Below are 12,451 nucleotides of genomic sequence, written 5' to 3' on the forward strand. Positions count from 1 at the left end.
TGTCAGTGGAACAGACTGGCTTGAAAAAAGTGTGGAATTAAGTATTACACCATATCTTATAGGCAATTATCCAGTAATTAATTTAATAGAGATTATTCGTATAGACCTTGGACGTTAATAGTTTTTCTTATGAGGGGAATTTAATTGGGATTGTGTGCAGGATTCTGCTGTGATTTGGAAATTACATAACTCTGGTTAAGAAAACCTGAATCATGCTTTGCTGTCTTTAAGAAAATGGTCTTTTGAACGTCGTCATGGTTGAGAATGAGAATTCCTTTTGTTTGGGGGAGCGTACTTTGTTTTCTGAGTTACAGGAAAATAGGGGAGTGTTTTTCTTGCTTTTGTAGCTTTTTGATTCCATGTGATTCTCTAACTGAGATATGCTTTTTATTATCCAGGGGAAGAGTATCAGAGAATTGAATTTGGTGTTAATGAAGTTATCGAGACTCAGTCATCTGTCCTAAATAACACCGACTACAGTATTTCGAGTACTCTGAATCCTCAGGCTCCAGAATTCATTCTCAGCTGTGCACCTGCTCAGAAAACCCCAGATGATGCTCTCAGCGACACAAACTACAACTCCATTGACTGCCAGTTCAGTGACCCCGCCCTGGCTCTGGACAGCGGCTCCAACGCTGAAAACGACGCCTTGGCTGGGGGTCTTGGGCAGAGGGAGCGGAAGAAGAAGAAAAAAAGACCCCCTGGATACTACAGTTACCTGGAAGATGTCCCCGACGGCGTGGCTGCCCCGGAGGCGCTGGTGAACGGCCACGCCTCGGCCGCGGGACTCAACAGCCTGAGCGCGGAGGACGCGGAGCTGGCAGGAGACCTCCCCTCCCTGGCCACGCCGAGGACTTGCAGCAGTCCCGCCAGCTCCGTGGACTTCCTGGCCGGAGCTGCGTGTGCCGAGCCCGGCCCCGGCGCCGCAGCCCCCGGCAGGACTGCCGGGCAGCCCGAGCTATGCCGCCTTGCTCATTCTGAACAGTTCTGCCTCCCCTCGGAGGCCGTCAGAGAGAGCCCCCTAAGGACAGCTGTTGTACAGGCTTATGCTGGTACTGATACTACTGAAACTCTTGGCGTTACTAATGGACAAACACTTGAATCCTCTGGCGAGGACACAGCTGCCAATGGGGTAGAATTGCACACTGTGGAAAGCACTGACTCAGACCAAGCTAAGCCTGAGGAAGCTTCACCTACTACTGAGGCAACGGTCCCGCTTGCAGGATCAGTCCCTGTTAATCAGCCTGCAAAGTCGTGGGCTAGTCTTTTTCACAATTCCAAGCCCTCTGCTTCCACATCTGTGGTCTATGTTGAGACTAAGTATACCCCTCCTGCCACATCTCCTCTGGTCCCTGAAAAACAGGTTGAAGTCAAAGAGGGACCTGTTCCAGTTTCAGAGGATCCCGTAGCCATAAAGATTGCAGGTATAGTTAATACACGAGTGGATGTTACACTGCAAGAGTATTAGCTCTGCTTGTAAATAGGAGTGTGGAATATTGATAGAGAACATTCCTCTGGTAATGAGCTGACTGTTCAAACACTGCATGAAGGATGTCATTGGAATTAGCCAGTTTGTATCCCCCTGAGTAAACATTCCAACCAGGCATTGCCATGTTATTATCCCAGATACAGGGAAACTTGCTGCTTGTCAAACAACTTGTCAAACAGTCTGTGGAAGTGATCTGTGGTTTCAAATAGGCTGTGTGCTGTTACAAAAAGGAGAATATGTTAGGTTTGTTCAGAAAACGGTGTGTTACATTATCCAGTATTTACAATTCTGTAGTATTCCATTACAAGAAGAGTATTACTATATTTGTACCAAAGTGGCTGAAATTCCTGGGCACTAAACAGCATTGGAAGTGTAATGGCTACATCGGTCTTGCTTCAGAAATTTCAATTCAGGAAATACCATATTTACTAATATGCTTCTTGAGGGGTCTGTCCTTCCAGTTTACCCATTAGAAACAGTATTGCTTTATCCATAACCAGTGCAAAGGAGCTGTCCAAAGGGGACATCAGGACAGGGAATGAGTGATACAAAAGCTCTGACTCTTGCTCCTGTCGTATTTGTGGTCCTAGTGGGAAGTGCTGGAAACTGCAGGAGGCTGGTTGTGCAGATTCAGCCAGAAATGGTGAAGTTCTCCCAGCTTGGGTGCATTTTCTGTCACTGACTCACCAGTGCTGGAACCAAAGTAATTATTTTAAATCTGTGGTCAGTGTGTGAGATGGCTTTGTGCAGAGTCCTGGTGTTCATGTTGGAACCAGAGTAATTATTTTAAATCTGTGAAGTGGTCAGTGTGTGAGATGGCTTTGTGCAGAGTCCTGCTGTTCATGCTGCAAGCTAATTTACAGGTACAATGCTGTTTTGAAAGTGACAGCTTCAGGTCAGGCTTCCACTCTGAAGCTGACCTGGGGATGATGTTCAGAGTGCCCAGAATTGTGTGCTGCCTCTCCTCCCCTCCTTACTCAGCAATAGTTTCATTACTCAGAATTGTCTGTTGGGAGAAAAGCTGTCAGAATAATTTATATTTCAGTGTATATTCCACTCACATGTCACAAACACTGTGTTAAAACAATATATATATATATAAAAGCAGGTGGTTACAGTCTGTATGAACCCATATGGAGAATGTTGTCTTGAAATCTCAAGCTATCATTTGGTAATGATTTTTAACTTAAAACTATTTTGTGCCCATCATAAAACTAGGATTGCTTGCCATAAATGGAAAAGGTTTTTTTCTCTTGTCCAAGTTGTTCCAGCTGTAAGTTAATTTTTTAGATTTTCACTGTTTCTGTATTATTTTTTGCCACCAGGTGGGAGCAGAGCTTTTTATTCACTGTAGTAAAACACAAATGTAACTTCTACCCAGTTTTCTTCTGCACCTTCACTATTAGCTTGCTCTTTGGGCAGAGGGATAATCTTGAGTATAGATAAAAGGAATTCATCTGCTCATTGCAGCTGATTTAGGTAGGAGTTATTGCTGCAATTCCTGTAATTCAGATGCTGCTGGTTTCGGTGTAAGATGCTTCAGAAGCTGACCTGGGCATGATGTTCAGAGTGCCCAGAATTGTGTGCTGCCTCTCCTCCCCTCCTTACTCAGCAATGGTTTCATTACTCAGAATTGTCTGTTGGGAGAAAAGCTGTCAGAATAATTTATATTTCAGTGTATATTCCACTCACATGTCACAAACACTGTGTTAAAACAATATATATATATATAAAAGCAGGTGGTTACAGTCTGTATGAACCCATATGGAGAATGTTGTCTTGAAATCTCAAGCTATCATTTGGTAATGATTTTTAACTTAAAACTATTTTGTGCCCATCATAAAACTAGGATTGCTTGCCATAAATGGAAAAGGTTTTTTTCTCTTGTCCAAGTTGTTCCAGCTGTAAGTTAATTTTTTAGATTTTCACTGTTTCTGTATTATTTTTTGCCACCAGGTGGGAGCAGAGCTTTTTATTCACTGTAGTAAAACACAAATGTAACTTCTACCCAGTTTTCTTCTGCACCTTCACTATTAGCTTGCTCTTTGGGCAGAGGGATAATCTTGAGTATAGATAAAAGGAATTCATCTGCTCATTGCAGCTGATTTAGGTAGGAGTTATTGCTGCAATTCCTGTAATTCAGATGCTGCTGGTTTCGGTGTAAGATGCTTACTTGGAGATCTGAATGCCATGTGATCAGTGCTCTGCTCTGTGGAAAAAGGTGTTTTTCTTTATTTTCTATATATGTACTTAAGTGTTCTCTGTCCTGTTTGGAAAACAGGTACCTGAGTGCTTTGTTCATCCACCCACACTCAAAAATGTGTTAGAAGAATTCCAGTTCACGATTTCCAGGCTCTGTTCTGTAAATATTTCATTTCAAATCTCCTGCCTCTGTGATCATCAGTGTCTGAGGGTCTGTGTGTTTATCAGGTGTGTTCCTTGTTTTCCCTGTGGCTGAGTTGAGATCCTCCTGCTGGATTTGCTGGGAATTCAGCAGCTTCAGCTCATGCCAGTGGGAATGAAGTTTTGACCACAAGTGCCAAACAGTGCTGGACACAGTTTTACTCTACACCTGAAGTATCTGGAGTCAACAGGCAAAATTTACAAATCAAATCACCAAACAATGCCATGCTGGAGTGCTGGGGCCCTTCTACACAGTTTTTATTTAGAGCAGGTGCTCAGCACGCGAGAAGTTGCTTTTCCAGGGACAAATCGTTGGTTTGTACTTCAGTTTCAGCAGTTATTACAAGGGAGGTTAATGATTCACAGGCACCCTGAAGATAATTTAATGCTGCTTAATTCAGCCTGCAGAGATCAGTGGTTCCTTTAGCCTCAAAGACAGAAGCTGCATAAGCTGAGGAGATGATCAGGACTAGAAAGTAAATAGAACAGACACGTTTCATGTTGATCTTGATGAGAAACAAATGCAGAAGAGGTAATTTTAGCAAGTGTCCAAGATGCATCTGCTGTGCAGGTGCTGCACTTGAGTGTGTAGAAAGGGACAAGTGCAGTAATTATGTACCACAGCCTAATTTAGGTGCTAGGATGAACAAATTAATATCTAAGGGATAGTAAGGTCATAAATTATATTGGTAAAAATATGACTCTTAAGGCTTTACTTGCCACATTTCACAGTTGGTTCCCTATCATTATAACCTGGTAATTAATAATGCCGGGTTATAATTAATTATAATAATTTATATTATAATAGTCAATATTATTAAATATTAAAATTTATTAGAAAGATAAATATTTGCATTTTATATATATATATATATATATATATATATATAAGATATATATAGTTGGAAATAAGCTAAGGAAATAAGTGAAACAATTTTCTGAGTTGTGTTCTCTTGCAGTGTTTTCACTGTGGATGATGGAGGTAACAGTGCCCATAAAATCTGTTTACAGCAGGCAGGATTTCAGATGAATCAAAGAACAGAAACTTTTAAAATCTGACTTAATCTGGAATGATTTTAAATTAGTGAATCCAATAAATGCAAGTATGGAAGGCACCAGAACAGGAACCAAATGAGAGAACAATGTAAAGAACTAATGGTAGATGCATTAGAGAAAAGGATCTGAAAGTTGTAGGGAATTGATGAGTGTCTTTGGTGCAGCTGAAGAAGACAAAGTTTTTTTTCCCCAGTGTGTGTCAATACCAATTTACATGGAAAACATGGAAAATAACTAATTCTGCTGTTGCTCTTGAGGACTTGATGCAATGGCTGTTTTTGGGCATTCCTTCTGAAGGAAAATTTCATGGTGTAGCAGCAAAAATGGAAATAAGATGTAAAAACCATGTGGGCAAACATGAAATATTCAGAGTTAATTTGTCTCAGATGATATTGTTGGCACAACCATGGTTGTAAATCCAAATTTACAAAACAAATTCATAAAGAACATGGTGATTCACAGTTCTGCCAAGGCTGGTGATAAAATTAAACTAATTCAGATTGTAAGAAAGGTGTTCCAATGTTGCACAGCAGATGATTTTATTCTCATTGTAAAGGTAGGTAAATGCTAGAGCAAGGAGTTGTGGAGACATCCAGGATCTGAGGGTTTTATAAACTTCAGAAATGCAGCCTTTTGTACATTCAAACTGCATTCTTACAGAAATGTTTTTGTTTAGGGTCATCCAGCAGTGTTGTCCTGGGGTTTTTTGGTCCAGATTTGAGGAAAGATCAGAGTGACTGAGACAATATTCTCTAAGTCAGGGCCTTAAGCCAAGTGTTCAGTTCCTGACTTGTAACCACCTTTATCTCTTCAGCATGGGCACCATATCCACGGGGCTTCTCTTGCCTTAAACTCTGGATTTCGCTTTGTTAGGAAATCACCTTGTTAAAAAAATCTTTGAGAGGTAATTGTAATAACAAAACCCAATGAATGAACTTCAGCAAAATGCTTTCTCTTTACCAACAGAAATACCTAAACATTTCCTCATTTCACTAATCAGTACCCTCCAAAAGAAATAAGTTTTCTAGGTGATAACGTGAGTTTTCCAACAGGTTTTGAAATTTTTATATTTTCTCATGGTTGTAAGTCTATTTTTCTTCTGATACACGTGTAAAAGTTCTTTAGTTACTGTGTGTTTGATGTAAGCTGAAAATGTGGTGTTGGATGCAATTGCTGTACACAAACCCAAGTCTTTGTTAAAAGAAGCAAAACTCCCAGGAATTGCACTGGAGCCTGCTCACAAAGCAGCTTTGTGACCACAAGAGGATGCTAAAGGTCCTCTTAATAGCTTTATTGAGCACGATGCAAAAATAGGGAAGAAAAGAGTTAATGTAAAAAGTTATTGATAGACACAAACAATAGAAACATTTTCTGTTACTTTTATCCTTATTTTCAACAATGATAAATGATGTTAACAGAAATATTGTGTGTCAACACAGTTCAAATGTTGCTGCTCTGACAATACATTCTGAAGTACTTCAGCAGTAATCTAATAACATATTTTAGCCTTCACTAGAAAATAATTTTATCCTGCATCTGTGCTACCTCATCTTTCATTTTACGTTTCTTTGCTGTCTGCCCTTTCAGGTGGCATGCTCTTTATGCAATAGACAACTGAACTAAACATTCTTTTTTTTTTTGGTCAATTTTGTTTGCTTAGAACTGATGTTATCTGCAGGAAATATGATCTTATAGATTGGGAGATAGCTTGGCAGTAGAAGGATGTGGATTTTGTTTGCAGTTGTGCCATCTCCTCTGCTTACTCACAGCTGTGTACCTCTGCTCTTGTACCTATGTCATGTTATTTTGTCTTTTAGTCCTGTAGTGAACAGCTCAAATTCTTTCAGTTTATAGCACATAAGAGCTTTAGAGCCCCTCATATTTATTATAAAAATAAATAACCCCGGTTGTACACAATTGCTATATTTACTTGCAATTTGTGTTTTGTCTTGTGTACACCTTATTTTTCAAGTTTAAAGTATATGAGCTCCAATATAAACAGTTCTTATTTAGTTTTCTAAATAACAGGTCAGGATTCCTGGAAAAGCTCCCTTTGTTGCTCTTGGTTTCATAACTGGGACAGACTAATGTGCAGTGGTTTCTAAGTTTTCAACTTGGGTTTTGAAAGCAGGAAAGAGTAGGAATTAAGTTATGTAAGGCTGTTATCTCATAGATTTTGGAAGTGTTAAATAAAACAGCCTGTTCTGAAGAGCAGAGCACATCAAGTCTGTGTGTTTGCACTGAGATGATTTTGTTGTAAGATAGTGGATGGTGAAACTTCTGAACTGAGACTGCTGCATTGGCTTCGTCCCTCTTCAAAGCAGAAGAATGTGGAAAATGCTTCATCAAACTGGTGACAAGTGATTCCAGCTAATGGCATTTTATATCTGTGTATGTATCTATGTAGCAATATAAATAAAATATCTGGATTTAGGAAAACAACAGCCCAAATCAATAGGCCTTGCTTTGGAATGGCAGTGATCAGTTTTGTATCAGCATCTCCTGATCTGAATCCCGGGATCTTCAGTGGAAGAAAAACGTCTGGTTTGGAATGTGAGCAGTGCGTAAATGGAGTGGAAATCATCTGCTGAAGGTTCTGGGAATCTTGTTCATTGATGTGAATTACTGTGTAATGCTGCAGCAGGTATTTGTTTGATGCTCAATTTACTGTTTCTCATTCTGCAGAAATACTGGAAAATGTAAGACTAATACATAAACCAGTGTCTTTGCAACCCCGGGGGCTGATCAACAAAGGAAACTGGTGCTACATCAATGCTGTATCCTTCCCTGGGAAAAAATTAATGCTCTTAAGTTGGTATTTTTATATTATATCTGTCAGAGTTTTTTTGGATTGTTCTGGTAAGTATTTTATAGAAGTGTTTCATTTTCCTAGATCCTGCTCCTGTGGTTAAAATGTTGTAGTGTAGCAGCCAAAAATCCAGGGGGATTTTGGATCATTGAACCTGGTGTGCAGGGTTCCCCTGCAATCCTGTTTGCAGTTTGTTACCTGTGTCAGAATATTTCAGGACTGTAACTTCTCCTGACTGAAGCCCTTGTCATTTCTAGCAGTGTTTCCCCGTGACTCTGTGCATCCCTTTAAATGGTTATTTCTCTTTTGCACTTGAAGTAACTGTTCTTACACTTGGCCTTTGTTTTGCAGTTTTAAGTGGATCATTTGGGTTTGTGCTGAGCAGGTTGTCACTGTTGTCTCATCTGTGTAAAGCAGCACTTAGTTTAAATTAATCCTACTACAATCTTACATATGGAAGATGAGCATACTCTTAATGAATTGGATTGTATTTCCCTGCAAAAATAACTTTCACCCTGAGGAGCAGAAAGCACCTCCCCTCCATGGTATATTATGATATTAATAAAAATATTAATAATGGTCTCCCATGGCAGCAAGGCTGACTGCGAATGACACTTGGGATACTTCTAGAGCTGGTACTGCTAGTGAAAAATGTTAACACCAGTTTCAAGACAGATCATGGCAGATCCTAATAAACTATTTCTAGGCCAATGATTGTGCTTTAAATAAAGCTTTTATTGTATATAACCAGTTCTGCACTCATTTGGTTATATACACTATGTAGTAGGCCAATGATTTTGTGCTTTAAATCAAGCTTTTATTGTATATAACCAGTTCTGCACTCATTTGGTTATATACACTATGTATCTTGGCTCCCATTTTTTTCATCTTGAAGCTTTACATTGGAATTTATTACTCAGCTTTTGCACACTGTAGGGATCAAATGAATCTCTCTCTTCAGCAGTTGAGATCGATGCCTTATTTTGTCATTTCCCTTTCCCTCCAGTTTTTAGTGCATTTCTTCTGCTCACTGCTCTCACCAAGCTGTGATGTTTTTAGAGTATTATTCTTCCAGCATACTCTGGAGTTTTCCAGGTTGCTCCTGACCCTTTGCAGTGCAGACTATCTCACATCTCAGTGGGTTTTGCTTTGTTTGCAGGAGTGACTCACACCTATAAGTTTCAGCTGGTTTCTTCCATCCTTCTCAGAAAATGTGTTCCAGGTTATCTCCTGCCAATTTTCAAATGGTTAATTCTCTAAAGTCTTTCCTATGAAAGTTCTTTTCCTATGAAAATTCATTTCTTCCTGCTTCTGGATGAAATGTTTCCTTACCCATAGATGAAAGTTTTTGCCATAATTAAAATGTCAGTGAAATCACTGTGTGTTACAAGATGCTGTTGTTTTTTTTTTTTTTTTTTTAATACAACTTCTGTACATTATTGGTTAATATTGTGATAAAGCTTCATCCTCTTTTCCAGTTAAATTCTTGGATTGATCTACCTCAAACAAATGCAGCTCTGTTTTTCCTATAGTTTTGCATATAATTGAATATTTGATTAATACACAGATGCCATTTTCTGCATATTTCCTTAATGCCACTGCATAGACCCTGCAGGCCTTGGTTGCTTGCCCTCCAATGTATCATTTAATGAAGTCCATTCCAATGTATTCCAAATCGCAGAGGCCGTGCACCTCCACACCAATGCTAGACAGTTTGTAAGTAGCTTGGGAAAAAAGGAATCAAACTCTGGGATCTGGCAGACTCATCCAGAAATACCTAACAATGGCTGTTGGTAGAAGCTGATGTGTGTCCAGAAGTTTTTCATGTGTTTTTGGGTGGCACTTTTATAATGAACTTGGTGTTTTACAAATGCTTGGATGGTCAAGGAAGAATTCCTGTTGCCTGGGGGAATCAATTTTGTGTAGTGTTTGATGTGCAAAAATTAATTGTGAGAGGTGCAAGGACCAGCCCAACACCTGGGTTTCACTGCAGTGATCAGGTGGATTTTTATGTCTGAACTTCACCCAGATTTCTGTGATATTCTTTGATTTTGTTTTGTTTTGGCAGTCAGAATGACAGTGTCTGATTTTATTATTTGTTTTTCTAAGTGTTAAATTGCTGCTCATGTCCAGTTGCTTCCCTTCTGTTTCAGTGTTCGTTTAATGAATGAGTTCACTAATATGCCTGTACCTCCTAAAGCAAAGCAAGGTGAGTGGGAGCAGGGGCACAAAGCAGAAAATGATGGGGAGAAGCCTTTGGGGTAAAGATCTGCATGGGGAGAGGTGTTGCACCTTGATTTTTTTCCTTCTGTTTGGTGGACCAAGTGCAGAAGTGCAGTAAGAACGTTTTTTTGTTGAAGGTTCACTTAATTGTGAAGATGCCTTCTAAGAACACGTCCTTTCTAAGAAAATCAGTTGATACTCCCTGTTTTTCCTCCACTTCCTTACATAGTTCCAGCTGTTTATCAGATTGCTCAATTTTGCTCCTTAAATCCTGAACACACACTGATTTGGAACAAAATGGGGCCATAACAGGTCCCTTAAACAGTTGGAGATTGCCTGCAGGAGTATTATCCTGGCTTCTTATTCCAGTGGGAAAACTTCAGACATATCTGATTTCTCCTAATACATATTTAGGCTCAGTGATGATTATGGAGTGATTGATGCAAATAAATGATCTTAAAGGTTTCAGTTGTTTAACCTTAATTTTAAGCCAAGTCTGTTGTATTGCAAACTTGTAGAAACAAGCACATTCTTGAAACTATTCTTTATGTAACACGATAAGGAAATATCAGGAGGACTGGTTGTTCCAGTGATTTCCAAACAGTTCAGACATTTCTGTGGTTTCTTTCTGTGAAACAGATCTTACTGGCTTATGCAACTTCTTTTACTTGTAGGTCATTTCCTTGTGTAGTTTTCAAGTACAGATCTGAGGCCTTGCATTGCCATTAGGTGGAACATTTTGTCAGGCTGTTCTTGGAGTTTTTATTCTGCAGTAAGCAAAAGTGATCTGTTAGAAATGCAGATACACAGACGGTTTAAGGACGTGTTCTTTGAGTACAAAAAGAAGGTAAAAATGCAAATAGCACTAAAAGTGTTCTTTTGTGATGGCTGTTGATGTTCTTGTTAATCTTCTTAGAACTTTTCCTGACTGTCTGTGAGTTTATGCAGGGTGATATGTTTTAAAGCAATAAGAGTTGTGTTTTATAACTTCTGAGCTCAAGACCCCAGAATTACAATTAAACTATTAGTAAAAAAAGTGCTGGACTCCAAAATTAGTGATGTGTGAAAAGACTATGAAGGTATAATGTAAAAAACCCCTTTGATTGATTATTACTTACATTAATTCTCTTTCACCTTGCAGCTTTAGGTGATAAAATAGTGAGAGACATCCGACCAGGAGCTGCCTTTGAACCAACCTACATTTACAGGCTCTTGACGGTTATAAAGTCAAGTCTGTCAGAAAAGGTGGGACTTCAAATCCTTGACTTGTGCAACTGCATTGCAAGGCAGTCACAGTCCTTAATCCTCTGTAAAGCCAAACCTCAGGCTATGCTCAAATGCCACGAAAATCAGCCATTGAGAGCTCATGGTGATGAGGCTCAACTGTCTTGGGACCTGATTTACAGGAAAATCTTAATTAAAGGTTTGGCAGTTTGATATGTCAGAATAATGGAAAAATTACTGTTGGAATAGAACATGTATTTTTATAATGGAGTTACCAATTGATTTACGTTTAAGAAATGAGCAGTTGTTCATTTTTCTGAGGAATTGAGCTAAGACTGATTAAAGGTCAGGTTTAATTTCAATATAAAGAAAAGATAATAATTCAAACCATCCTTTGATTTGGCCTTCACTTGACAGCAACTTTTAATAGTGGCTGTAAAAGAAATGGGGAGAAAAAAATTCCAACTCACACATTAAATGGAATTTGTATTGAGAAAAATGTAAAATTCTTGTAGCCATTGTGGAGCTGATGCTGCTTAGCACAGTTTGGGTTTAACTGGTTAAAAAAGTTTGTCTTATAATAAAATGTAAACTTGATTTGACGTAACTTTAGACTGAGTAGTTGCTAAGTTAATAGGACAATGCTGGATTTGTTCAGTGTCATGAACCTTCTGTTAAGAGGAAACCATGAAAATATCATAGAATTAATTGAAAAAAATATTTTGTTCAGGGCAGGCAAGAGGATGCTGAAGAATACTTGGGATTTATCCTCAATGGACTACATGAAGAAATGCTGACCCTCAAGAAACTTCTCTCTCCACATAATGAAAGTTCGTGGATTTTTTTTTAATAGCAAACAATTAATTTCAAATACTGTTTTTGTGTGGTGATTCCATAGTACAGAGTAATGCTTGGAGTGGAGGTTGAGATAGGGACAGAATGCCATGTTTTAGAGGAATGGGACATAAGCAGATAATATTTTGGTAAAATCTGGACACAGTGAGTCCATTCTGTCCAGTGTATGAATGATCTGAAGAGTCACTGGGTTTCTGGAAAGGCCTCATGGCTCTGTCAATACTCTGAATGACAGGAAGTCACAGCCCTGCTTCTCCTGAACAACAAAACTCAGTATTACACATTCTCCTGAGCCCAGCTGAGCACTATTTGGGGCTAACTCTAGTTGATCAGTCTTGTTTGTCATTTATAACACATGCAGTGTCAGTGATTTTTGACTCCATGGGAGTTCA

The 12,451-nt window shown here is 39.1% G+C and overlaps 1 protein-coding gene across 1 annotated transcript in view; it reads left to right on the plus strand.

The window, feature by feature from the left end:
* Positions 1 to 12,451, plus strand: part of USP10 (ubiquitin specific peptidase 10) — a 46,522-nt gene that overhangs the window by 25,583 nt on the left and 8,488 nt on the right. The window contains exons 4-9 of the mRNA XM_041400666.1: positions 399 to 1,424; positions 7,634 to 7,725; positions 9,364 to 9,473; positions 9,911 to 9,966; positions 11,122 to 11,225; positions 11,935 to 12,034. Coding sequence (XP_041256600.1) covers positions 399 to 1,424; positions 7,634 to 7,725; positions 9,364 to 9,473; positions 9,911 to 9,966; positions 11,122 to 11,225; positions 11,935 to 12,034 — 1,488 coding nt within the window. The remainder of the gene's footprint in view (positions 1 to 398; positions 1,425 to 7,633; positions 7,726 to 9,363; positions 9,474 to 9,910; positions 9,967 to 11,121; positions 11,226 to 11,934; positions 12,035 to 12,451) is intronic.

The sequence above is a fragment of the Onychostruthus taczanowskii genome, unplaced genomic scaffold (assembly GCF_017590055.1).
Source record: "Onychostruthus taczanowskii isolate IOZ18803 unplaced genomic scaffold, ASM1759005v1 scaffold18, whole genome shotgun sequence".
Classification (NCBI taxonomy): domain Eukaryota; kingdom Metazoa; phylum Chordata; class Aves; order Passeriformes; family Passeridae; genus Onychostruthus; species Onychostruthus taczanowskii.